This window comes from Miniopterus schreibersii (genome assembly GCF_964146895.1).
Source record: "Miniopterus schreibersii genome assembly, chromosome: 2".
NCBI lineage: Eukaryota > Metazoa > Chordata > Mammalia > Chiroptera > Miniopteridae > Miniopterus > Miniopterus schreibersii.
The window spans coordinates 132,342,077-132,366,385 of NC_138102.1; the positions used below are offsets into that span (position 1 = coordinate 132,342,077).

The 24,309-nt window shown below is 34.6% G+C and overlaps 1 protein-coding gene across 1 annotated transcript in view; it reads right to left on the bottom strand.

The window, feature by feature from the left end:
• TBK1 (TANK binding kinase 1) overlaps nt 1–24,309 on the bottom strand; it is a 49,338-nt gene that overhangs the window by 16,070 nt on the left and 8,959 nt on the right. Inside the window, exons 4-11 of the mRNA XM_081127243.1 lie at nt 21,747–21,876; nt 17,767–17,948; nt 12,481–12,641; nt 9,513–9,623; nt 5,347–5,526; nt 3,449–3,645; nt 2,437–2,495; nt 1,953–2,044 (exon numbers count right to left, since the gene is read on the bottom strand). Coding sequence (XP_080983369.1) covers nt 1,953–2,044; nt 2,437–2,495; nt 3,449–3,645; nt 5,347–5,526; nt 9,513–9,623; nt 12,481–12,641; nt 17,767–17,948; nt 21,747–21,876 — 1,112 coding nt within the window. The remainder of the gene's footprint in view (nt 1–1,952; nt 2,045–2,436; nt 2,496–3,448; nt 3,646–5,346; nt 5,527–9,512; nt 9,624–12,480; nt 12,642–17,766; nt 17,949–21,746; nt 21,877–24,309) is intronic.

The following is a 24,309-nucleotide window of genomic DNA, read 5'->3' on the forward strand; positions in this document are numbered from 1 at the left end:
TAATTACACTGTTATCCTTCTGTTCAAATTTCTTAACAGTCTTGATATATTATGAAAGCCAATCCACTTTTTATTATTAAAAACATCTCTGAGTATTATTAAAAACATCTCTTTGAGTCTTAATACACAACTAGGGCATAAACCATTACTACATATTAGATTAACAATGCAGAAATCTGAAGCATTAATACATTTAAAATAAAAAATAAAAATAAAAACTAATCTACAATAACAGAAACAAGCTGAATAGCATTACATTTTATACTGCCAGAATTTTCACTACTTATGGTAGACTGCTGCGCAATTTCTACTTTAAATCAATACCATCTCTGAAGAAGCAGCATGGTATAGTAAATAATATATTTGAAGGGCTTTTGGTTTATGTAAGGGTCAACAAACTAAGACCTGATGCTTGTTTTTGCTAAGAATGGTATTTACATCTTTAAAGGTTGTAAAAACAAAATAAAAACAAAGAGACCTTATGTGGCCCAAAAAGTGTAAAACATTTACTAAGTGAAAAAGAAATTTACCAATACTGGTCTATATTAAAAACTACTTAATAAACGAAAAGCTCGAAAGCTTCGTGGAGCAGTGATTGGGGTGGGTAACAACAGCTAGAGAAAACAAGAGCTGTTAGTAACAGTACTGTAAAAATAAATGGAGTCAACACTTAGATTTCTCCAGAAACTATTTAGTAAAAGTAAAGAAGCTTCTTAATGGAAAGAGAAAAGCATAGGCTTATTAACTAGATATGTGAACATATAAAAATATATTACAAGCATTCATTTATGGCTTTAACATAAAGGTGAGATGGGGAAAAAGAGCCCAATTCCTTTTCCTCCTTAGAAGCAGCAGCAGAACAGGAATGACATGCTTTTGCAAGAAGGGAAGGCTAGGTGTGAAGTAGGCACACAGAAGCTGTCACAACCATTAAAGCTGAAGAGCACTATGAGCCCAGAGAACATGAGGCCATTACTGTGGGTGTACAAAATTCAGAAGCTTCAAATAATGTTGTATAAAACTCATTATAACTCTTAATAGAGACCATTTATTCTCCATTTCTATCAGAAGCAAAGGAGACACCTACAAATCATGAAAAGTTAAAAAAAAGGTCAAATCCTATTTTCAAAACATTTCTTAGGGTCAATTTTAGGGAGAGCATGCTGAACTAGATGATCAATATTCTGACCTAGAATAACTATATTAAATGACTTAGTAAAAAAAATTGCTTTTAAATTGCTTGTCAGGGTGAGTGTGTGCTCACAATGTATGCTTTCATTTATATAAAATGTCTAGAATAGGCAAATCTATAGCAACAGAAAGTATATTAGTGGTCGCCTAGGGATAGGAGGTTATAGCAAAAATGGGGAGTGAATGGGTGCAGGGTTTCTTTTTGGGTTGATAAAAATATTCTAAAATTAGTGGTGATGACGGCACAACTCTGTGAATGTACTAAAAATCATTGAATTGCACATTTAAAAAAAATGGGTAAATTTTATAGTATGTGAATTATATCTCAATAATGCTGTTTTTTAAAAATGTTGAGTGTATACTTTATTTAGGAAAAAGGCAGGAAATGGAGGTCGATTTTGAGGACATAAACCCTGGAAAGAAGTACAGGTTGTACTGGATTTACAACAAAGACTAAGTCTTCCAAGATAGTGAAATGACAGCCAAGTTAAGGTCCTAGGAAAAGGAATTCATTTGCCATGACATCGTTGAGTGTGGTGTAAGTTTTCAAATTCAGATATTATCCTATTTCACACTGTTACTGTAAAAATCAAATAAAAAAAATAGCTGCTAAATGTTTTATAAACTAAATGTGAAACAAAGTATTATAATAAAAATCAAGCACCTGACCCTACCTGGTCTGACGAGATGATGGGCTGGTTACCAGTTATTTAATGAGATCTATGTGAAGATCAATTTTTAAATTTCAACTTATTACTTACATCAACCATCGTATTCCCTTTCGCATTAATTCCTGATAAAGTAGCAAGGTACTGGCAATTCTACAGGCATAACACACAATTCCCGTTATTGCCTAATGAAGAAATGCAAAATGTCACTATTTGGAGCTAATTATAGTACAGAGTAAGAAAAACTTGGATATAAACACTTTTCAAACATGTATTTTTATCAGGTTAATTAAAAACACAACTACCAATTTCTAAAAGCTAAGGACAGATATAACTGCAATAAACATTTCATCCTTAACATGACCATGTTAGACACGCACTGCCTCCATGGAGAAAGTTTCTTATAAATTCAAAAAAGGATATAAAGTCAAAAAGAAAGAACACAAAATAATTTGCAATGGATAACAAGTGAATAATTTTCTAAATCAAATAGGCACATATAAAGATATATTTTATTGCTTCCACTACTGATAATTTGAACTCAGATGTTTACATAGTAATTTAATTAAATACTAACCTTAGCCATGCTAGCATCTCCATCTAAATCATAACGTGGATGTACTTTAGGGAGGGAAACTGTAATATTAAGAAAAATAGTTAAAATCAGAAATAGAAAATTTTAAATAAATTATTGTATCCTTTATATAGTAACCTCTAATTTCAACATTAACCTTTAAATTAAATTAAACAGTGACAAAACTCTGTAATGTTTTTTTCCTGGTTAAAAAACAGCCCTGGTCAGGCGGCTCGGTTGGTTGGAGCGTGGTCCCATGCACCAAGAGGTCACAGGTTTGACTCCCAGTCAGGGCACATGCCCGGGTTTCAGCTCGATCCCCTGGTAGGGGTGTGCAGGAGGCAGTCGACCAATGTTTCTCTCTCTCTCCCTCGCCCTTCCTCTCTCCCAATAAAAAAAATCAATAAAAACATATTTAAAACGACAACAACAAACACTTGAAACAATAATGCTCATCCCATAACAAATTACCTACAAATTTCTAAGAAATTTCATTTTTTCTTAAATATATTCCAACATAACCAGCTCAATGCTTCTATTTAAACTGAAATCAAATCCCAAAATCCAAACAGAAATGTAAAAATCGGGGTAGCTTACTTTTTCCTAAAGTTAATAATTTAAAAGACTCCAAAATTCAGATCTAATTTTTCTTAGACTCCAAAGCCTGGCAAAGTGTCCTACTCACCTTGCCTCAATAAGTATTTGCTGAAATTTATGATACAAAAGATCATTTGGAATATGAGTAAAATAATGAAAGCAGACAGCTACAGTGAAACATATATGACAAACTATTTTACCACTTGATGAAACAAAATATTTAATGTCAAATTGTTTTACCTACACAGCTTTTAAATTTCACTAGTTTTGTTCAACTAATTTACAAAATTTTAATGTTTATGAAAGGTCTACATTAATGTCATCATCAATCAACTTTATGAAGATAATATCATTTTTACAGGTTTTTTTTTGTTTTGTTTTTTAATGGCTAGTAAGAACAAGGAAAATTCCAGCTTACTTTTTTCATATATCAATCCTATGGTACTCAGAGGTTCCCGGCTCAGTACAAAGATAGGATTTTCCTCAGTAGTTTTAGGGAAATGCTGTACTAGTCTTCCAGGTTCTAGAACTAAGCGTCGTCCTTCATATATAAGTTCCTGATTTGCAGAAATAATTTTGGTTTGTTTATACACCAGTTCATGAAATACAGTAGCACTGTGTTAGAAAAATCCAAAAAGACAACATATCAGGATAAGAAGAGAGGTGAAGACTTTTTTTTTAATGACTGAGCACAATATCCATTTCTAAGTGGTACTTCAGATCAAGACCAGTCCACAGAGACCCTGCTTTGTTTATGTGGATACTACAAAATCTGTTAAACTGAAAATTCCACCTAAACTGTCTATACAGCAATCAATTCTAAAATATTTCTGTTTGCATACCTATACTGGATATATGCAATATACAGGGTTCTTAATATTTAATAATGGGGAGCCAACATAGCAGAGAGCTAACGAGCACCAACTCTGAAATCAGGCTGAGTTTGAATTCCAGTTCTTCCATTTATTTGAGGAATTACTTTTAGTTACTTAACTCCTCTGCGCTAAGTTTCCTAAGGTGTAAAATGGGAGTAATAGGACCCACACCTCACAGATTTGTTGTGAGGACTAAATGACTTAAATATGTAAAGAACTGAGAATAGTACTTACAACCTGACTATATAATGTTTGTTAAATCAATTGATAAAATCAGGTATTTTCAAAATTATGCTTGGGGGGGAAAAGGTAGATTCTCCCTAAATAGATCTATGAAATCAAAGAAACGTTTCAGCAGCAATGTTGTGATTTGTCTCCCCCACAAGCCTCTGCTAAGATTTGGCTCAGGCTTGGTTAAGCATTTTTTGTTCAAATAGATTTTTAAAATGAAATAGTGGCCAATACCTATTTATTCAGATTATTAAGTACCAAAATAAAGATGCATATTATATTTTAATCTAATGTTATATTAATATTATTTTATTATATTTAATGTTTATATATTAGACATAGATATTAGTACCTAAAATATTTTATCTAATTAAAGTTATTCTTTAAATTACCAGTAGAAGTCTCTTTTTAAGTTTTATGAGATGTCAAAACAGCTATTTGAGTCCTGTCAGAACAAAATCTAAGGCATATAATAGAACGGGTGTAATGTTTTCTTCCCTTCACTTAAAATTATTTTGAGATCATTGGTGATTTTATGCAGTTGAAAGAAATAATACAGAGAGATGCTATATTCCCCCAATGGTAATATCTTGCATAAAATATAGTATAATATCACAAACAGAATGTTGATACCGTTGATACTGATCCACCTATCTTACTCAGATTTCCCCAGTGTTACATGTAAGTGTATGTGTATTTACTTATATGCAGTTTTATCACATAGGTAGGTTTTTTATGACATGGATGTGTTTTTGTTTAGGTAAAACAAATGGTATTTCTCCAGCATCCAAAAAGGATTTTTTGCCACATATGCAGACAATGACTACACTAACTATATTTAAGACATATGCTTTCATATTTCTTATATGACAGGACAGTACTTTTAATGAAACGTGGCCTATTTATTAGTAGATGCTATTTATGGTTATGGGATTATGTAATTTGAGAGAAGGCAAAGAAACAAAATAATCTTGTAAAACTTGCAGTTTAAGACCAAGCTAATTTATCTGTAAATCTTAGAAAATTAGAAAATGAATTCTTTTATTCCAAAGATAAGAAAGAATTTACTAAGCACTTAAATGTTATTCTCTAAGTGAGAAGTGGTGCCCTAGTGAAGCTGAGGTATTTTTTCTATTCCTCTCCTAATTTGTGAAGATAATTATATAACACAACATTATTATATAGGAAGAAACTATAAAGAGGTACTTACGTATTATAACTATGAATATAAATCTTATGAGCTGTCATCTGTTGTAGCGAAAAAACATGAATTATCGTTCGGTGAAGTATATCGCTAGTTTCTGCAAAAAACTGGTCAAAACCCCAACACTTTTCCTGATCAGCCTCAAGGATGTTTGCAAGAACAGGGGTAAGTAGAGCTTGAAGACCCCTAAAATAGCATTAAAAAAAGTTGAAGAGTGAATGTGCTAGATTTTATCTAGGTACAAAATCATAATATTTACTAACACATCAAAGGAACTATTATTATTATTATTAAAGTTTTAAAAAAATCTGCCAACTTTTCAGAAAGCCAGGTAACCTTGGTTTAATATTATTTGTCAATAAATCAGATATTATGGTATTTTTATGTTAACCTATCTTTTACGGTTATTTTCTTTGATTCTCTCATTCCCAAGTTTCCTCACTTTTCCAAACACATTCTAATATTGTATATACAAACCATCAGGTAAGATCAATCAATTCAAACCAGGTGGTCATGAGGCTAATAGTTTAATTTCAGGGTCTTTAATGTCCTTTTTTAAAATGTTCTTTTAATATGGCACGGCAATATATATTTTTTTATGCTGAATTTATATACCTTTCAAAGTATACATCTGTGAATGAAAAAGGGGCTAATGCATTAAACCTCTCAAGCTCAGGGTGGTGGTGGTGGTGGCACATGGCAGGCCTGGCAGGCTCAGGGACCAAGAACAACCACACAGGATGGTCTGATCACAAATTCCTAACTGGGTAAGTTACAGTAGGTAGTCATATTCCAGGCCTATAGCTTCCTTAGCAAAGGTAAACCTTTACCTTAAGTGAGCTCTGTCTACTATTCTTATGCATGTAGGATAACATACCTTTGAAATGTCAGAGTAATTTTCTTTTCCTACCCCTTTGAAGCCACTACCTCGGGCACCAGAGCAAAGAACGCCTCATTGTTATCTTGTTCCTGACATATCATCTCTATATGCTGTAAATGTTAATTATTAAGTATCCTGTATCCACCAATGTAAAGGAAGTGTTTCTCCATTTTGTCTTTTATCCAATCCTAGAGATTTCCCTGCTTTGCTTTCTTCCCCCTCCTTTAATCTACCACCAATGGATTTCATGCACCTTCCTGAGGTCTTTTCCTTTGATTCTTGTGTATAAAATAAGCTGGAAAGTTGCCATTCTCTGGAGCATTTGAGATCCTGCTCCCCAGCATATGTTATCAGTTTGGCTCAAACAAGTTTCTTACATTGACACTTATTTAGCAGTAAAATTACTACAATCATCTAGCAATCAATTCAACTGGGAATAATTTTTGACTAATGAACTTAAATATATTTTTAAAAATGAATGGAAGGACTTCATTCTTTCTCATGCTTTCACTGAATTATAAAATATGCTCAAGCAAATCCTCAATGATGGAATTTCAAATAGTCTTAAAAATATATTATTGACTACGTAACAGGCATTGAAGTAATTCCTTGTCTGTGAACAGTTTTCAAAATATGTAGTGGACATTTTCAATTTTTGCCTAACAGGTATGTATTCTCCCTCCTTTTATAAGAGAATCCACACCTCTCTACTCTCTTAACTCTAATCCCTGTGCACAGATGGGTATAAGAGCCAGGTTTGGTTATGATTAGTGGGAGGTAGTCAGGTAGTACCATGTAAGTTAGTTAAATGAGAATCAACCCAGAAATCTTTGCTAAAACTACCAGGAAAGAAAATCTTTTTCCCCACTGAATTTTCAAAGCTGAGAGAATGTGAGTCTGGAATGCGAAAAGCACTTCCTGTGGCTGTCAGGAAAGAGCCTACTGAGAGGAAAGAGAAAGCATACAAAAGCAGATCTGAGCGATATGAAGAGACCAAGTCTTGACACAGGCTGAGTCCAAGGATTTAGCTGGGCTTTAAGTCCCATACACATGTGAACTTTTTAAATTACAAAGTCAATCCATTTTCTTTTTCACTTAAACCAGTTAAGTTAGGTTTTCTCACTTGCTATCCAGTGTTGACTAATACATATAAGAAAGAGGATGGTTATCTATTTTTGCAGTCATTATATTTTTGGTAGTTGTTTTCATTGCTAATTAGTAATACTTATCCTCACTATTTAAAAAAAAAAAGATCATATGCTTTCTGGTACCTAAGCAATTTTTATCAAAGAATGTATAACTTGGTGTGCTAAAGACTGATTTGATAGATATGCCTGTTACCCTTCTGAAATATGCAATCTGTAGTGCAGATTGTGAAATTATTGAGTTTCAGCAACAAAATTATTACACAGAAAGTATTCATTTCCTGACCCCTTTAAATTTTGTTTTGCCTGAGATTCCCAAAATGAGTATTTTCTAAATCAAAATTTAACACAAATCATTATCATAATTTTAAATTTCTGCTTTCCAATAAAATGAATTTCTCTTGGTAATTCTAGCTGCATGACATAATTTTATTTTGGAAACTTAAAAACAATGCAAAAATAAAACTGTCAAACAGTGGTTTTCAAAAATTATTTTGGCAGTGAAACTCTTGGTTTAAATGAGTTTTCACAGAAATCAATACATAAAATGGTAGGTAATATTTATCAGCTATATATATATATATACATATTAAAAGTCATATTGATAGGGGCACTTATAATGTCCAAGGATTGAGCACCTGAATGAATCTGAAATATAATTATATTACTTCTAAAATTATAGAACACATATACTTATGTGAGCAGGGATTTAAGTATCTTTTTCCTTAAGTTTCTTCTTCCTAGGCCTTTACACCCGTATACTCCCCTTGACTTTGGGCAAAGCAATTAAGGAGGTGACACAGCTGCTGACAGTGCATCCTTGAACAGATATGGACAGGTTGGCTCAACCAGGAGTCAAGATATCATCTTACTGAGACATCACCAGATGACCAAGAACAACAGCTGACGCCTGCGGACCTCCGGGGCTGCACAACAGCTGCATTCTGTTCCCAGCCTCAGGGTCCTGGGTTCGAGTCTAGTCAAGGGCACATACCTTGGTTGCAGGCTGGATCCCCTCTCAGGGCAAGTATGGAAGGCAATCAATCAATGTGTCTCTCTCACATCGATGTTTCTCTCTCTCCCCCCCCCCACTCTCTCTGAAAAGCAATAGAAAAAATATCCTCGGGTGAGGATTAGAAAGAAAAAAACTCATATAAAAAACACCCACAAATTATAATAGGTGTTAAGTCAGTAAATCATAACCTGTATGTGTGTGTTTACTTGTGGATTATACAATTATCACACTCAGGAAAAATGGAAGTTAATTCATTAATCACAAATTCTACATATTGAGGAGTGTCTTGGTTTTATTTCCAGAGTAAAATCTAAAATAATTTACACTCTACTTTTAATTTCTTTTACCTTAAATCTTTCTTTGTGGTAACAGGATTCAAATCTGAGAAAAATTTCTTTTTTAGTTCTGCTGCTAAATTAAACCCATATGAACATTTGAAATGCTGGAAGAAGTAGAAAGCTATTATTTCTCACCTTTTGAGTAATACAAATACTTTTTATTTTATTTATTTATTTATTTATTTATTTATTTATTTATTTACTTATTTTTAAATATATCTTTATTGATTTCAAAGAGAGGAAAGGAGAGGGAGAGATAGAAACATCAATGATGAGAGAGCCATTGATCGAGCCTGCAACCCAGGCATGTGCCCTGACCGGGAATCAAACCTCGATCGCCTGGATCCTAGGTCGACGCTTAACAGCTGAGCCACGCCCAGCCGGGCACAAATACTTTTTAAAAATGAGGATGTATTAAACTTCTTGAGTGCTTGTTTTTTAGAACTCTAGTCACTCTTATATATATACCACTATTTGTGGTCTGCCAATATGGTAGTACAAAAGATACCAAGGTCCTAAGCTGGATCCCTACATTGGACAGAATTTCAAGAAATCTCAAAAATGCATGCCCTATGACCTCATAGAGGTCTGGCACAATTATTTATACATTATATTTATAATTAATTTTTACATCACAACAAAGATAAAAATCACAAATCAAAGCATATGCTTTAATAACATCTAATAAAACAAATAACAATGACGATAAACTACACTCAAGTATTTGTGATTTTAGTCAGCTAAGTTCCAAACACCAAATTGCAAAAGAGGAGAACTGGGTACACTATACTTACCGGGAAAGACTACAAGAAACAGGCATGTCTCCACTCCAGTCAATTGGTCCATTTTCTGCTTTCTGTACTCCAGATATTGCACCAGAAGGCTTTCCAGTAATTATTTTATACCTTGGGGAGAATAAAAGCAGAATAAAGCAGTTCTTAATTGCATAGCCTATCAATGGGCTTTGCAAAAGTATTTCCTCAGGTGCACCTACAATCATCTACTAGTTGAAACTTTGTGACTGATGTTCACAGGATCCATAAAACAATCAAAATACTTTGAATCTGACTGACTGAAGTAGAATAGTGGTTGTACGATTATTTTATATATGCCATAATTAATTTTCATGTGGGATCTGAGAGTGCCATATAACAACATCTTGATGTTCACAACAAAAATAGTAATTTTTCCATCTGAAAAAATCGAGCAAACACAAAAAACGTTATGTTATAGAATATCTATAGAATATCTCTAGACCATGAAAAAACCATCTAAATCCCAGTTACCCATATTAGCCAAAGGCACAGTCAACTGGACTATGAAATTACTGCTGAACTAACAATAGTATTCTTGTAAAAAAAGTAGGTAAAACTATACATAGTACAGTATTTGAAAGATTCTTTACATATTGAAAAATATATACACAGGAATAAGTGTGTGTAGCAAAATTAAAAGTCAAATTTAATTTAATTCTTGATGAAGGTGATAAAAATAAAGATGAACTGAAGAGAGAACTGGATGGGGAGGCAAAAGGATACTATAATAATGCAGCAAGTCAACAAAAACCTTTTAGGTTTCAATACTTTCCTAAACAAAACCTGGAAGTAGAAGAGAAATAAGAGCTTCATGCCTTCAGGAATACTTTATCCACATCAAAATGTAAAATATAATACAGCAGAATCTTATACAAGTTTATAGACATTATTTCTGGCATAATTTTCTTTTTATTTAATGTCTACATAGATGTGCTCTGAGCAAATCAATATATTCTTTAAAAAAGTAGAACCAACCCTGGCCGGTGTGGCTCAGTTGGTTGAGCATCATCCCGTGCACTGAAAGGTTGCGAGGTTTGATTTCTAGTCATGGAACATGCTTGGGTTGTGGGTTTGATCCCCAGTTGGGGTGCATACAGGAGGCAACAGATAAATGCTTCTCTCTCACACTGATGTTTCTCTTCCTCTCCCTTTCTCTCTCTCTAAAGTCAATAAAAACCAGTATGACTGATTTGGACTGCTTGCTGCTTCCTCAGCAGAGGCAGTCAGGCTTTCTGCTTTAAGGGATTTTTTAGGAAAGAAGGAAATTAATGTGAAAAATAAGCTGCATTCACACGAGAAGGATCTGATTGTGGAGAAATAAGTAGAGATATGAGAGATTAATACAGGAAAAGGAAAGGAAATACAATGAATGGTAGAATTCTTAAGGGAATGCTTATAAATTCTTGAAAAAGTTTAATGAATTTTGGTAAGCCCCATATATAAAAACATTTATAACATGTAAATGAGATACAAAGGGATCAATACTGCTATAATGTGACATAAATGCATCATTCATTAGTAAAGTCATTATTACTACTTCGAGTACCTCTGAACATTAGCATCAGTGTTCATAAAAAGTTGAGTTACTGTGCAAATAAAGAAATAAATTCTTCTAACTGTGTATCTGCCACATGGTAGTCAGACAAAATCATCAGGTATTCCTAGTTGCTTATGAGTTATATGTTTCCTTTATTAGGGAGTGCCACACTTTTATTTAATCCATTTTCAGGGCAGCAAGAAATGCTGATATTTGTTTAAAACATATCTATGACAATAAAAGCATGATTAACTGTTAGGCACAATTTATGTTTGATGATAAAAACACAAATTGACTCTCAGCCTTCATTAATGAAGAAATTTTATTTAAAAAGGGCACTGCTGAAATGCAGGCTCAAGATGATGCTATAGCAAAGTCATCAGGATAGTAATGGATGTCTTTTTCCTATGAATATGCATGTTGTCTTTGCTAGAAAACATTTAGATACCCAGATTTTAGCAAAAGTCACTGTATCAGCTGAATTGGTTTTACTTCCTCAAATCACCAAAAGAAAAAATATGCTTCTCTCTCAATTTTTCAGATGAGATTAAATAAAAGATTATATTTTTACAATTGTAATTATGAGGTCATGTTTGGTTCTAAAAGGCAGCATCAAATATATAACAGTCTGAGAAAGTGTTAAGATCTAAAGAATGGTTTGGCTCATTAAGCTGTCAGTGAGTTACTGTCCCAAATCATTCACTAAACTAAACAGCAGTCATAAGCTCAGTTTTGTGTGTGAATGGTTTCTTTTAAAATAAAAAGATGTGTAGCCAATGTATAAATGAATTTTATAATAGATTTCACATCTAGAAATCTATATCTCTTTCTTCCATTATTTGGTTTACAATAGTGATTTTATACACAGTAATTATTTCCCAATAATTATGGCAGTACATAAATGTATAATGTACTAGTAAAATGTATTCAGTCGTTGGACTGAAACTGCAACAGTATAAAAAAATTTAATGTTACATTAATATTTTTGAAATAGGAAAAGAAATCAGATCAGTTTAGGGTAGGAACTGTATTTCTTTTAGATCTGGTAATGATTCGAGTACTCCACAATTACTATTTTTTTCAGTTATATGAAGGAAAAACCCTAATAAGTACACACACAAAAACAACTAAACAATGTGCTGAAATAAAATCCAGAAAGCAGTATATTATTAATGATGTACCAAAGAATGGATGTCACTTATACTCTGTATATGATATTTAAACACAATATGAAAAACTATCCTATCTACTTTTATAAGGCTGCATTATTAAAAACCAAATAGCTCAAAATAGAGAAATGATGGTTGAATCAATTTTCATTAGTGTATACCTCTAACATGTGATGACACAAAATAAGATAAAGATACATTTAAAAAATGATTTCTAATTTTAGATGGAGAAAAGACTTACATCACTTCCTTATTCCTACGTGGCCCTTCAAATGGTCTAAATGGTAGTGATCCAGTAGCTGCATGGTAAAAAGTTACCCCAATGCTCCAAAGATCAACTGTTGCTCCATATTTCTTCTGATGATCTTTCCTTAGCACTGCTCTCTCATACATATCAGGATGCTTAAAAAAAAAAAGTAAAACCTATTAATTTGTGTTCTATGGTAATACATTACACAAAAATAGGCATTCAATAATGCCTAGAACTTCTACCATATTTTCCTAATAATTCCTCTTTTCCAATCTGAAAAGACTATTTCATGTCTTCCTCTCCTCAAACTAACACCACCTCATTTGACCCTCAGTTTTGATGACTTCACTTCATATACTCAACGAGGAAACGCAAGCAATCAGAGGATCAGCTCTCCCTTATACCTTTTACCAAATACCAACCTACCTGAATCTGTGTCCATACTCTAGGCCTACTTTCCAGTTACAATGGAACTGCTCTTATCAAAAGCTAATTTTTCCATCTGCATTGTGGAAACCATTATATTGTCTCACCAATTCTTGAGTTACCCCTTTCTATTGGATCATTCCTTTCAGCTTAAACAAATGCTTTAATTATCTCCCATTTTAAAAAACCTTAAATTGACCTCACTATCACTTCTAGTATCACCCAATTCTCTGCTTTCCACTCAAAATAGCTGTCCACACTTATAACTGTCTTATTTCCTCATCGCCCATACAGACCTATGACATTAAATACTATCTATATTCTTTAACTGCCAAAATTATCTCCTGCCATGAGCTCTGGATTCATATATCCCACTGTTTCCTTGACTATCTGAAAGGTAGCTCAAACCTAACATATCCAAAATAGATTCTTGGTCTTCCCACTCAAATCTGTTTCCTTCTAGAAATCTTTAACCTCTAAGTAAATAGTCCCACCAGTTGCTCATACCCCAAACCTATAGGCAGACTTGATTCCTTTCCTTCATCCCTCACATGCAATCCATCAGAGTAAGTCATATGGCTCTGAGACGAAAATTAAATTTTCTAGAATTAATTCAGAGGACTGGCTTGACTGGGTTTACCGGGGATCTAGTGACCCAGACAAGTAGCTGGTCTGATGTAAACACACGTTCTTCAGCAGAGAAGACACTATATTACAATGAGGAGAACAAATGGGTGTTACAGGGCATGCGTAGGAGTTTACAGATCTAGACAGAAATTCTGATGGATATTTAGCCCTGCAAAGAACCAGGGGTCACGCATGCTTAGACTCCTGCCACAGCTAGACCTCTGACCTAGCAGCTGGTACTTAGTATACAAATGTTGCTGTGCATAGGCCCAAAGTACCTGGATATGCCTGATAATCTTCTTACAGATCTAGACAGAGATTCTGATGGACATTTAGCTCTACAAAGAACCAGGGGTCACATATTCTTAGCCTCCAGCCATTGCCTTTATGGAAGCTATGCACTGGAACTTGAAGATTCTTGGGAGGTAAGGCTACAAGAGTATACTATGAACCAAAGTAAAGTCATCACCCAATGATCCCAAACCAAAACAATGCCTTATGACTTTGTGATATTTTGATATGTTCCAAGGGACTGGGAATCAATGCAGGTAACACTGCTGGAAGGGCGCTTCTAAAAGATGATGCAGGCCTGGCCGGTGTGGTTCAGTGGTTGAGTGCTAACCCATGCACCAGAAGGTCACTGGTTCAATTCCCGGTAAGGGCACATGCCTGGGTTTTGTCTCCATCCTCAGCAGGGGCATGCAGGGGGCAGCTGACTAATGGCTGGATGTCATTGATGTGTCTATCTCTCCCTCTCCCTTCCTCTCTCTCTAAAATCAATAAAAACATATTTAAAAGAAGACAATGCAATCTATGAATCTGACTCCCAAAGGGTCATGATTCCTGGATTATTTTGGGGGTGGGTGGGTAGGACTCTTTTGGGAAATATATTTTAATGAGAAATCAGAAGAGGTGATAAGCATGAAGAGTTTGAAGTGAATGTCCAAACAGGTCTACCAGATATATGGAGCCTGAGTGGTTTTGCTGGTTCTGTGGCATAGCACATAAAGAAACTAGCCCAAAGAAGTGCTAGCCAGACTTTTGACCTAGCAGCTGGTACTTAGTGTATAAATGATGCTGTGCCTAGGACCAAAGTACCTGACATGCCTGATAATTTTCTGAAACATGGGACCGCCAACCTGGGAAAAGGAGATACAGCAAAGAGGGGAGGGAACCTCCTCAAAAGGTGCAACAAGTTGGTATAGTTGAAAGGTATTCCCTAGGGAGTGACTGACAGTGGCTTGATACATGCTGGTCTGACATTTATGTGCCCAATGGTTGGCTCCTGAATGTGCTACTTGTGCTTGTCCAGGGCTTGGTATTACTGGGCCTGGGCCTCTGCGTCTGGAATAGGAGTATAAGGATAAAGCTTCTGCAGAGTTCCCAGATATAATTAAGATATCCATCATATTAAAGATGGTGGAAGAACCCGGTCGGTGTGGCTCAGTTGCTGAGTGTCAACCCATGAACCAAGAGGGCTCTGGTTCAATTCTCAGTCAGGGCACATGCCCAGATTGTAGGCTTGATTCCCAGTAGGGGGTGTGCAGGAGGCAGCCGATCTCTCTCTTCTTGATGTTTCTATCTCTCTAACTCTCTCACTTCCTCCCTAAAATCAATAAAAACATATTTTTTTAAAAACGGAAGAGACTGGCCAGGCGTGGCTCAGTGGTTGAGCGTCAACCTAGGATCCAGGCGATCAGGGTTCGATTCCCGGTCAGGGTACATGCCAGGGTTGCAGGCTCGATCAATGACTCTTTCATTATTGATGTTTCTATCTTTCTCTCTCCCTCTCCTTTCCTCTCTCTGAAATCAATAAGGATATATTTTAAAAAAATAAACATTTAAAAACGGAAGAAAAAGTGTTCGCATTTTCTCTGGATGTTAATACACATAGAGAAGAAGATTGAACATTTGGCCTGGGCATTCCAAAAGGAGAAAAGTTTTCATTTAAATATGGAAATATTTCTAGATTGCTGAGCTTAAGGCTATTAAATTTATCTCATTTTATAACTTCTGGTGCACTGTATGTGAAAACAAGGCTGTGCTTAATCTGAAATAGAAAGAAAAACTGGAGTAAAATTGGAGTCTAGAGTACAGTAAGGACTTGGAGTTCATATATTTAATGTTTTGTTCTTTCCATTTTAAGTCTATTAGAGGCAAAAGCTAAACTGTGGTCCTAGAATGATATGTGAAAGATTAATAGTTGGCAATGGGGGATCAACCTCATGAAGACTGGTATAGGACCACTGTTTGATTTGGTCATCACAGTAGCTGGGAAGGGCTGCTGGTATTTAGTGGGCAAAGACCAAAGATGACAGACATCCTGCCAAGTATGAGACAGTTCTGAAAAATAAGCTGCTCCCATCCTGATTAACTTCTGAATATCCTGCCAGATACTTGTGTAGTTGAGAAGTCTGTTTATAATGATCTGACTCCATCTTATATATAAAGTACTTTGTAGCTACAAGAATGCAGCTACCTGTAAATCTATTTTATTTAGTTGGAAACTACAAAGAACTGTAAAGTCATGTCAGTGACACCACTACCACTAGTGATGTGTGACTCACTAATACAACATGCAAGATATCACTGCACTTGGAAGTGATGTTACACATAGGTGCAAGCTTCTGATAATTTGTTTGCCATTGAAATGGTTCCTAAACTTTTATACATTAAAAATACCTGTGATTTTATTATATTTTCCTTTATATTATTATTATTATTATATAGTATTCTCTTAATTAGGTATGCAGGTTGATTATATTATCTCATAATTTTATTTCAAGATATTAAAGAGAACATTGCAAAACATTTACTGTGAAAAGGGGGTGAGCACAAAGGGTTGAAACCACTAGCCTGGGTGATCTAGCTGGCCCCTACTTACTTCTCCAATTCCAACTCCTACCACCTGCCCCTTCACTCACTAAATTCCAGCTAAACTGCTATCTTTTCTGTTTCTCAAACATCCAGGGTCATTCTTGCTTCAAGGCGTCTGCAGTTGCTGTTCCCGCTGCTTATAATAATATTCTTCCCCCAAATCTTTGGCTTGCTTCTTTTTACCATTTAAGTGTCACTTCATTTAGGATTGAAAAGAGGCTTTCCCTAGCTATCTTTCTCCTGCTAATCACTCTTTAACTTATTACCCTATAGTCTTTCCACCACTTCAATATCTGAATTTATCTTATTTACTTGTTTACACATTTATTAACTTTATTTTCTCCATTAGACTGCGGGATCTACAGAGCAGGAATCATGGGCATCTGGTTCAGCACTGAAGTTCCAGTGCCTAGAACAGTGTCCAGTTTATACATAGTAGGCATTCCATAAATATCTGCTGGATAACTGTAATCCATGTTAGGTGGCCTTATTAAAAGGTTATCAAAATATAATTACAGATTAATTTTGGGTTATATATTGATAAGAGAATGACTTAAGATACCTTAATTCATACCAGACTTAGAATGTTCTTGTTATAAATTTACAACAGCAGAATCCAACTGGAAAAGTCACAGAATCTAAGACTTTTAAGATAAAACTCAGAGCCATGAACAATTAATGATAGCTACACTGTAAATTTCCTGATCATATGTTAAATGTACTTACTTTTAAAATTTTCCTAAAAAAAACCCAAAAAACAAAAAAGAGTATTTTCTTAAGTGTTCAAATGGTTGGTTACTAACTCTACCCAAATACATCTACATAAACAGAGCTTTTCTACCTTTCTACAATTTCAAGTTAGATCTTTTCAAAGGCATTTCATTTTTGTGCATGCTTCTAACAATGGTCCTCTCTGTCTTTCAATAATTAGTTTCCCTGAATAGAATCTTCTGCTTCAGAATTATAATGAATTTTGTTCTACAGGGAATATGATAATAAGTTTATACTCTATTAGCTATTCTCATCCAAAAAAGGGAGCCTTTACCACCTAGATGCTTCTGGAGTGAACAGATAGCTTTTTCTTTTACTACAGATCCATGGCATTAGTAAAATTAAAGAATTTAAGAGTGTTATAAAACTTATAAGAAGTTTTAACAGAGAAATGAGAGCACCCTTAGAAACAAATATCTAATTCCCTCATTACACACCATATTCATTAGAACAGAAAATTTAATCTTTGTCATAAAAGTCACATAGCACATTGTATAATTAATTGTTTGACCAATTACTGGTATTTACAATATAATCCAGCTTCTTTAAATAATATAATAGTAATGCATGACTTACCAAATATTCTTCTGTGCCATACAAAGAAACAAACTGCTCATCATCTTCCAGTTCTCTAGCTGCACCAAAATCGGTGAGTTTGTACACAGACTGTCCATCTTCCCCTATAACACGCATGATATTTCCCGGCTTGATATCACGGTGCACTATGCCGTTCTCTCGGAGATGATTCATTCCACCCACTTCAACAATAAATATAAAACAAAGGTTAATAATAACGTAGATATCTATGTGTATATCTACCTGTGTGTGTCAAATTCATTGATATAATTCATTCATATTCACTCAGTGTTTTTCCATAAATTAGCCCCAAGTCATTTTAATCAAAGGATAGATGGTATTAATATTTTTTTCTCATGTTTGAGTCATAAAAAGCTTTAGAATGATAAGGATCAATTTGGTTTAAGAAAGAGTCCAATCTCCCTTAAGTACTAACAGGAAAATAGAAAAAAATGATCTTAAGCATATGATTTCCTGAATTACTTTTGGTTATATACCTGTGGGCAATCTGCCTAAACTTAAGAATAAAGATTTCCTGCATGGCAAAAGAAACCACCGACAAAGGCAACCAAGAGAATGGGAGAAGATATTTGTAAACGATACCTCCAACAAGGGGCTAAAAATCCAAAATATATAAAGAACTCATACAACTCAGCAACCAAAAAACAATCCGATTAAAAATGGGCAGAAGGCCCTGGCCAGGTGGCTCAGTTGGTTAGAGCATCGTCCCATACACCAAAAGGGTTGTGGGTTTGATTCCTGGTTAGGGCACATACCTAGGTTTCCGGTTCAGTCCCTGGTCTGGGAACACAAAGGAGGCAACCAATGGATATTTCTCTCTCACATCAATGTTACTCTCTCTTTCTCTCCCTTCCTTTCTCTCTATAATCAATAAAAACATATCCTTGGGTGAGGATTTAAAAAAAGGGAAGAGGGAGGAGAGACCTGAACAGACACTTTTCTCAAGACGATGTACAGATGGCCAACAGATATATGAAAAGATGCTTAACTTCACTAGCTATAAGGTAAATGCAAATCAAAACCACAATGAGATGCCATCTCACACCTATTATAATGGCTATTATCAGTAAAACAAGAAATAAGTGATGGAAAGGATGTGGAGAAAAGGGAACCTTCACACACTGCTCATGGGAATGTAAATTAGGATAGCCACTGTGAAACAGTATAAAGGTTCCTCAAAAAATTAAGAATAGAGCTACCATATGATCCAGCAAACCCACTTCTGGGTATCTAGCCTCAAGTTTTGAAAATACTTATTCATAAAGGTACATGTACTCCTACGTTCATTGCAGCATTATTTTCCATAGCCAAGACATGGAAACAACCTAACTGTCCTTCAATGGATGACTGGATAAGAAGCAGTGGTACATATATAAAATGGAATATTACTCAGCCATAAAAAATGATGAAATATTGCCACTTGTGACAACATGGAGGGATCTTGAGAGTACCATAATAAATGAAATAAGTCAGGTGGAAAAGGACAAGAACCATATGATTTCACTCATATGTGGGATAGAAAGCAGAAAGCAATGAACAAACAAACAAACTCAGACACAGATAACAGAAGGGTGGTTATCAAAGGGAAAGGAAGGTTACCAAAGGGGAGGAGGAAGAGGGCGAAAAGGGTCAAATACATGGAGACGAAAGGAGACTAGACTGAGTGCTGAGCACACAAACAATACACAATGTTCTACAGAAATGTATACCTGAAACTTATTTAATGTTACTAACCAGTTACCCCAATAAATTAAAAAATAAAACAAAAAGAATAAAGAGTCCCAAAAAAGATATTAATCTTTCACTACAGTTTCACATTTCTTTACCTTGGGGAAATAATTCCACAAAAAAGTACACTGGACTCACTACACAAAACAGTAAAAAGGTAATAGAAAGTGTCACACTTGTAGCCATAAAAATATATTTCTCACACACTTTTCTAAGAAGGCTCTATTTCCCCCCGCCCTTTTTTTTAAAGGGCAAAGGTGGCTACACTGCTGAAATTAAGCCGTTTTGGCTGACAAGCAGTGTCACTGAGTGATAGTTTGAAATATTTGACAGCTGATAGATAATGTCCAACTATAACATATGAAAATAAGTTTGGGGTATCAACATTTAATTATGAAAATTCAGGGCTACCAGTATACTTAGGAAAGCATCGATGATCTATAACTTCTATTTGCTTGGACAGGCTGTAGCATATATTAATTGTTTCTCTCTCATTTTATCTTCACCTAAGCGGTCATCTTCACACTGCTTTCAGTGTCAAGTTCAAGAATTCCCACTAGCCCTGGCCGGTGTGGCTCAGTTGGTTGGAGCATCGTTCCATAAACCAAAAGGTGGCAGGTTTGATTCCCGGTTAAGACACACAGCTTATTGTGGGTTCAATACCCAGTCAAAGTTCATTCGTGAGGTAACCAATCCACGTTTCTCTCTCACATCAATGTTTCTCTCTCTCTCTCTCTCTCCTGCACCTTCCTCTAAGATCAATTAAAAAACAAAACATAACAAAGAATTCCCACTAACCTTATACCTTTTTTTATCACTAGGCTTTTCCCATTCCTCAAATATTGATTCATTTCTTTCCAAGAAGATATTATTCCCTTTGGTTGTCGTATTCTTTTTTTAATAACAGCTTTAGTGAGATAAAATTCACAAATCATAAAATTCATCCTTTTAAAGTATGAAATTCAGTGGCTTTAATACAGCCAGTCACAGGGTGTACAACCATCACCACTAATTTCAGAACATTTTCATTATGCCAAAAAGAAATACCAAAACCATTAGCAGTCACTCCTCAACTCTGCACTCCCCTCAAACCCCTGACAACCACTAATCTGCTTTCTGTTTCTATAGATTTGCCTATTCTGGACATTTCATATAAGTAAAATCATATAAATATTGTGGTCTTCTGTGCCTGGCTTCTTTCACCTAGCATAACTTTTCAAGGTGCATCATATTAAAGCATGTATCACTACTGAATTTCTTTCTTTTTTAAAACTGATTTCAGAGAGTGGAAGGGGGGAGAGAGGGAGGGAAGGAGGGAGATAGATAGATAAACAATTGACTGCCTCCTGCATGTGCCCCGACTGGGAAGCAAACCCACCTTTTGGCTTATGGGGTGATGCTTCAACCAACTGAGCCACACTGCCCAGGGCTGCATTTCTTTTAATAAACAAATAATATTCCATTGCATGGATATACCACATTTTGTTTATCTATTCATCAACTGGTGCACAGTTGGGCTGTTTCCATTTTTTTGGCTATTATGAATATTGGTGTACAAGTTTTGTGCAGACATAGTTTTAATTCTTTTAGATAAGTACCTAGAAAAGGAATTGTTAAGTCATATAGTAATTCTTTGTTCAACCTTTTGAGAAATTGCTGGACTGTTTTCCCAAGTGGGTGTACCATTTTACAATCCCACCAGCAGTATATGAGGGTTGCAATTTCTCCACATCCTCACCAGCACTTGTTTTGTGTTGTCTTTTCAATTTTAGCCATCTTAGTGGATATGAAGTGGTAATTTGGAGGGTTTTGATTTTTATTTCCCTAATGACTAATGATCTTGAGCATGTTTTTATGTCCTTGTTTGCTTTTTGTATATCATCTGTGGAAAAATGTCTATCAAATCCTTTGCCCATTTTTAAATTGGATTATTTCACTTTTTATTGTTGTCAGGATAAAAATTCCTTATCAGGTATAACATTTGCAAATATTTGCTCTCATTCTATGGACTGTGTTTTTCGCTTACTTGATGCTGTCCTTTGAAACACAAAAGTTTTTTTATGTTGATAAAGTCCTATTTACATATATATTTTTCTTTTTGTACTGTGCTTTTGGTGTCATATCTAAAAAAGCATGGCATAAAGATCTATGGTTTTGAATGCAAAAAATTTCTTATGTCATTAAATTATATATACAAATATGCACAAAATGATATAAATAAACAAACATACCCACATCTCGCAAAACAATTAAAAATTCAGACTCTGGTAGTCCATAGGCATTAGATGGCTCTTCTAAAACAGTGTATAAACTCCCGCATGGACAAAATTCCATAATAAGTACTTTATGTCTTGTTGTTGTCTGCAAAAAATAAATCATTGATTGAGACTCAATATAAAAATTAAGTTTTTATTATATGACAGGACTTATCTGATTTCATTTAAATGTGGGATTTGCTACAACTTTGAAGTGCTTTACATGGGATTTTTTTACTGTACATATATAAGAATTAACATCTTCCAAATTCCTATTAAAATTTAATATGTTTTTGAAGACAATCAAGCCAGAGTGAAAGCCAGCTAAATCTGAATTAGAAAATCATCACTACAATGTTAGAATGGTTCTTTAAAAATTATCTTTAATTTCTAATGCATAATAGTACATTTATCTTACAAATCTCTTAAAACACTTGGAGCTTTTCTCATGAAGAATACTTTTACTTCATGGAATAAAGTTCTAACCTTAAAAACAAACAGGTGGCAGAATAGCTGAGCAGTCCCTCTTACAGCACAGTTTTAGTCTGCTCATTTGCATCTGAGCTGCTGCTTTGTTTTAAACCTTAATTTTAATGTACCACTGATTATGATACATCAATTTAATAACAGCTTTATAGGAAAAAGAAATACTACCTAAGTACATATATACATTGATAAGATAAATACCATTTCAGAAACTTGAAAATGTGAAAATGAGTCTTAAAATTTATTTATCTTCAACTTTTTAGATTTTTCTTCTTTTATAATTTTTTCTACATATTTCTAAAATACTTTTATAAAATATTTTTAATTTCTCTACTACTGAGTAGTTTATGAGAGAAATAATTTATTTTTGAATAATTTATTTTTCAATTATTAGTTGACATACAATACATCTTAGTTTCAGGTATACAATTCAGTGATTTTTTTAGACATTTATATGACTTACAAAGTGATCACCCCAATAAATCTAGTACCCACCTGACATCATAGTTATTACAACATATATTCCCTATGCTGTACTTTACATTCCCATGACTATTGCATAACTACCAATTTGTACTTCTTAATCCCTTCATCTTTTTCAGCCATTCCCCCAACTCCACTTCTTATCTGGCAACTGTCAAAATATTCTCTGTATCAAGAGAGAAATAATTTTAAAAGAAAAAACTTGTTTTTAAATAATATGTGTTGACTGTTGAAAATTTGGGAAAGATCCACAATTCCATTACCCAGAGATAATTATGTTAATATTTTCTTTTCTTTCAATCTTTTATCTATGTATCAAGTCACATTATAGACAGCTAACATTATTTGTATATCACACTATATATAACAAGATCATACTATATATGTATTTTAGTCCTGATTTTCTAACATAACAATAAACATAAGCATGTTCACAGGTGATTAAAATTTTGGTAAACATATTTTTTTTCCGTTACTGCTTAACTACTGTGTAGTGAAGAATTGTACCCAAAAGATGCCTGGCCTTTGCCCTTGGCTACCTACTAGGCCTCTGTAACCTCCTGTCTGCTCTAAGTTTTCTTGGTTTGTCTAGGAGCTTTGGCCAGTAACAGTCTAACAATGTGATTTATGGTGGGGGTTTTAGGTCATGCATATCCACTCCAACTTCCAGAGGAAATGCAGACTCAAGGTATTAGCTTGAATCTCTGGGAAGAGCTGGAGAGTAAAGGTCAGCCATGCAGGCACAATGTAATCGAACCCCAATAAAAACTACGGACGCCAAAGGCTCAGGTGAGCTTCCAAGGTTGGCAATATTCTGTGCATACTATTAATTCCAGGAGAGTAATGTGTTCCTGTGGACAAGGAAGAGTCATGTTTGAAGCCCTCCAATATTCCACTCTATGGGTCTCTTACTTTGGCTAGTTCTAATTTGTATTCTTTTGCTATAATAAAACTTTAATTGTAAGTACAGTGCTTTCCTGAGTTCTGTGAGTCATTCAACACTAGCAAATTATCAAATCTGAGGACAGCCATGGGAAGCCCCAAATTTGTAGGCAGCTGGTCTGAAGTGAAAGGTCATCCTGGGGACTCCTGAACTAGCACTTCGTGTATGAAAGAGCACAGTCGTGTAGGCACTGTTCTTACTGACTATGCAGTTTGCCAAACTCCTCTGCCACTGGTGTCAGAAGTCTTGAACAGACTTGGTAGTCTGGAGGACTATGCTCCTAACCTTGAGTGTAGCTAACTCCGGGCAACTATCCATCACACATTCTAACCTATTTAACCATTTTTTATTATAAACAGGGCAGCAATGAACATCTTTGTGCATAAAAATATAATTTACGATTCTAATTACTTTTTAAGAAGTAATCACTAAAAATAAAATGACTATTATAAGGAAGATAAACCTATAAATTGTTTTCAAAAGGTGTGATTTTATTGATTACCCATGTCTAAAGGGATTAAAACAGATTTCTATTTCTATTATTTCTAGATAATTATCCTAATAAATTCTTATTTTAACTCTTTCCCCTTAAAATCAATTCTACCTTTTATAAATGAGCTTCACATT